This window comes from Mus caroli, chromosome 15, assembly GCF_900094665.2.
Source record: "Mus caroli chromosome 15, CAROLI_EIJ_v1.1, whole genome shotgun sequence".
Classification (NCBI taxonomy): Eukaryota; Metazoa; Chordata; class Mammalia; order Rodentia; family Muridae; genus Mus; species Mus caroli.
In genome coordinates, this window is record NC_034584.1 from 78,117,483 (window position 1) to 78,121,837 (window position 4,355).

Below are 4,355 nucleotides of genomic sequence, written 5' to 3' on the forward strand. Positions count from 1 at the left end.
AACTTAAAGCCTACTGTCATGAGTTAAATGCAGTACTTTTGAGCTCTGGCCCAGAGTAAGGCTCTGCACGTTGGGGTGGAGCACTAGGATTGAGGATAGGTCTGAGGTTTAGAGCCTGGGTTCTCCTCTCAACCTTGCTTCAGAGGATGACAGCCATGCTTTCCACCCCTGGAGACCAAACACCGCCTGCCAGCTGACATACCCCTTGGAGCACAGCTCTCCTCCAGCCGTCTGACTCTGTCTTCCCATCCCAATCAGACACTCTATAGTTGGTCCTGATCCAGCTCAGCCATCACCTCCAGGAAGTTCTCCCTGCTTACTCTCCCTACCTCAGACCATGATCTTTCTCTGCCCCAGTTTGTCTCTGGAAGTGCCCCCCATCACCCCCTCCCATCTCTATCATCATGCTCCAGTCTTTGGAAGCTCTAGAATAGGACCCAAATGTCTCACTTATAGACTCCCCTCTGTGGTTCAGCCACATGCAGAGCAGGCACTGAAATCCCAGGGTTCAAATGCCAGAGAGGCAGAGTCCACCTGACATCATCCCATTACCACCCTCTGCCACCTACCCCGTCTCTCCAGGAACCTCAGGGCATCCAGGTAACCTTGTCGGCAATGGTCAGCTACCACCTGGGACACAGGGCAAAGGAAGGATAAAGCTTGGGGTTCTCTAGCTACAAGTCATGGGCTGGGGACATATCAGCAGATGGACACAGCCCAAGTGCAGCCTGCTGCCCCGGTGACCCTCCACAGGGCTCGGGAACCCCAGAGACACAATACCAGTCAGGGAGACCCAGAGTGCACAGGGCACAGATCTGATCCTGACGTGCCCTTCCCTTGGGCAGCTCACTTCGCTTACCTAGAACTCAGGCACCTGCCTCCATCTGAGATCTCCCTCCAATAGACAGGGTGACCAAGCCTGGGTCAGGGTCTGAGGGATCTCCACCTGGATCCCCACAAGCCCAGGACAGCCTCTTCCTTTACCCTTCGCAGGGGATGTGGCATGGTGTGAAAGTGGAGCTCAGAGGAAAATTCTGTGCGGTCATCTCTTCCCTCCCTCCCTCCCTCCCCCCCTCCCTTTATGTTGGTTCCTGGAATCAAACTCAGCTACTAGGCTTGCACACCAGGTATCTTTTTTACCTGTTGAGCCATCACATTCTGTGTGTGTTTGTGCGGCGCGAGAGCACATGTATACTGGCTGAAGTCTTGGAAGCTTGTTGTCAAGACCATACTGGACTAACAGAGTAAATCTTAGCTCTCCCACTTCTGGGCTCTGTGACTGAATAAGTAGTTACATAACCTGCCTGAGCCTATGTCCTCTGTCCTCTGAGAAGTGAAGCTCCCTAGAGGTTGGGGGCCATTGTGGCACACACCGTTCACGGAGCACTTGGGGTACAGAGACAGTCAGATCTAACCTGATCTACATGGTGAGTTCCAGACCAGCCAGGGCTACATTGTAAGACTCTGTCTCAAAAAGGCAAAAACTGGTGAGATATTGAAGAGATCGCTCAGCAACGGGAAGCCCTGGCTGCCCCTGCGGAAGAGCACAGCTCAACTCCCTGCAGTCATGTTGGGGGGCTCACAACTGCCAATAATTCCAGTTCCTGGGGGCGGGGATCCAATGTCCTCTTCTGGTCTCTGTAAGCACTGCATTCACATGCACACACACACACACACACACACTACATGCACACACACACGCACACACACTACACACACACACGCACACTACATGCACACACACACACACGCACACACACACTACACACACACACACGCACACACACACACACACTACATGCACACACACACACTACATGCACACACACACACACACTACATGCACACACACAGATGCATAAAAAAAGATAAATCTAGAAGAAGGAATGGAGGGGGCTGGAGAGATGACTCAGCGGTTAAGAGCACTGACTGCTCTTCCGAAGGTCCTGAGTTCAATTCCTGGCAACTACATGGTGGCTCACAACCATCCGTAATGAGACCTGATGCCCTCTTCTGGTGTGTCTGAAGATAGCGACAGTGTATTTATAATAAATAAATAAATAAATAAATAAATAAACAAATCTTTAAAAAACAAACAAAAAAAGGAATGGAATTAACTGTCTCTGCTCATGGAACCTGCCAGTTGAGTGCTGACCACAGCTGGACTCCAGGCCAGGAAGGGACAGAAGAAGGGTCAAGTTTCTGCTCCAGGCCTTGTGTGACTTGAGGTGGGGCAGTAACTGAAGCTGATGGATCATAGGCGAGGACCATGCAGGGTGACCTACCTCAGGCTTGGGGGGGAACACAGATTTGATCCCCCTAAAGAAGTTCCTGGTAGAGATCTGGAAACTGGCATTAAAGGCAGTTAGCTCAAAAAGACTATGTGATATGTTCTGGGGACAGATGTCCACTGTCCCGTTGAAAGGAGAGACGGTGATGGTGGTAGGGCAATCGGAGAAGGGCAGGTTGTTGCTCAGAGCCCCATCAATGAAGCGCTGGAAGGCAGAGAGGCATTAGTCCACACCATCTTCCCCTCACTCTCCCCGTATCGATGGAAGTCCATTCCTTCCTCTAGCCTAGCTTCTGAGCCTCTCTAGGAAGGGAAGGCTTGACACACAGTAGGTGCTTTAACATCGGGTGGCCTCCTTATTCTTATCTCCACCTCTGGACAAGCCCTTGTCCTAGCTGCCTGGAGCCCAGAGTGGAATGCAGACAGGGGCCCTCCTGGATAAACTCACCTGGCCTCTGAATGCCGGGGGGATCACCCCACAGTATAAGGGTAAATACAAGGTGCAGATTAGAGCCTGGAAGAGAAGAGCATCACCCTCACTCAGTGCTCACATGTGAATGCAGGCATCCTTGAAGCCACCTTCCTCTCCCTGCAGAGGGCGCCCTAGCTGCCTGGAGACTGCAAGTCTAATCTAAGAACCTAGACACCAGTACCAATTCACACACACATACCCCAGGTCTGGCAAGGAGGTGCCACCAAAAGCCTCGGTGTGTTTTCCCAAAGAGTGTTTTCAGAGGTGATCCAAACAAATGCACTTCTGAGAAGGAATGCCAGGCTCTCTTTCCCCACAACAGACACTATCTCCTAACAAAAGCCCTGACAAGTCTTGCTGATGTTAGGCAGAGGTGGGGCCGGGGGATGGAGGATGGGGTGGGGGAGATGCTTCGCTTACAGACTTATCCTGTGCTGGCCTTGTGCTGTAAAGGACTGTGCACATTGTCCTGTGTTGCTTAGCATCATCTCTGGTCTGCATCATCATCCCTGGTCTTATGCCAGCAACACGCACAGGCACATGCAGAGGGTGACAGGCAAGGAGAGTTCCAGCGTGGCCAACTAGGCTGGGAGGGGCAGGGCTGGGCAAGTACTGTAGCTCCCAGGGCACACAGAGCCTTCCTGACCTGACAACCCTGAAGAGTACTGCTCCCACTGTCCCTGGGGGAAGCAGACACAGGCCTGGCTCAGATGTTTGAGATGTGAATTTCCCACAGATGGCTGCGGTTCGTGACAGCTTGAGATTCACTGAGCACCTTGTCCAGGTGAACACACCAGGACAGCTCTGAAGTGCCTCCATGAGCATCAGCCCACAGCAAGTGACACCCCCTCAGGTACACACTGACAACAAAACACCTATGTTCCAGTAGACAGGGGCCCTCCTGAGTCAGACTGTCCTAGAGTCGGGGACAGGGCACCAAGATGAGAATGAGTCTATCTGGACCTCAGCATCAGGAGCAGATGGGACAGATGCCATGACAGGAAGAGTGGGCAGAGCTATGCTGAGGGACTCCAGGACTCTACACAAGGAGTTGAGGCCTTCCAGTATGGAGACCCATATTCCTTCAGAACTTTGGCCCCGCTTTCCTTATCCCCTAAACTAGAACCTATCAAGTCAGAACAGGCTTCATTCCTTCTCTGCCTTATTCTCTTGGTTGAATTTCACATAGGCCCTTTCCCAATCCCTTCCCAGGAGGTAGGCTCAGTGGGTACAAGCCCTGAGAAGGTAAGGTGTTTCAGATGTGCCCAAGCCTGGCAAAACCCCGCAGCATACAGCAGTGCCCACACATATTAGATGCTCCCAGTAAACAGTTTGCTCTGGCAATCAGAAAATGCTTAGGAAAGAGGGGTGAGCAGGACAGAGCAGACACCTGTGGACTGAGCAGCCATAGAGGTCCTGACTGTGAAAGTTCCTCAGTCGATCCCAGGTCTGACAGCACCTCGGGTTCCTCTCCACCTCAGCCTCTACAGAGCCTTGGACTCAGGCCAGTCTTGGATACAGCCTAGCTACTGCTCCTCCCCTCTACACACACACACACACACACACACACACATACACACACACACATACACA

At 52.3% G+C, this 4,355-nt stretch overlaps 1 protein-coding gene across 2 annotated transcripts in view; it reads right to left on the reverse strand.

Moving 5' to 3' along the window:
- Positions 1–4,355, reverse strand: part of Pnpla5 (patatin like phospholipase domain containing 5) — an 11,264-nt gene that overhangs the window by 5,855 nt on the left and 1,054 nt on the right. For both annotated transcript variants that reach the window (XM_021184177.1, XM_021184178.1), the window contains exons 3-5: positions 2,739–2,804; positions 2,286–2,495; positions 570–630 (exon numbers count right to left, since the gene is read on the reverse strand). In XM_021184177.1, coding sequence (XP_021039836.1) covers positions 570–630; positions 2,286–2,495; positions 2,739–2,804 — 337 coding nt within the window. The remainder of the gene's footprint in view (positions 1–569; positions 631–2,285; positions 2,496–2,738; positions 2,805–4,355) is intronic.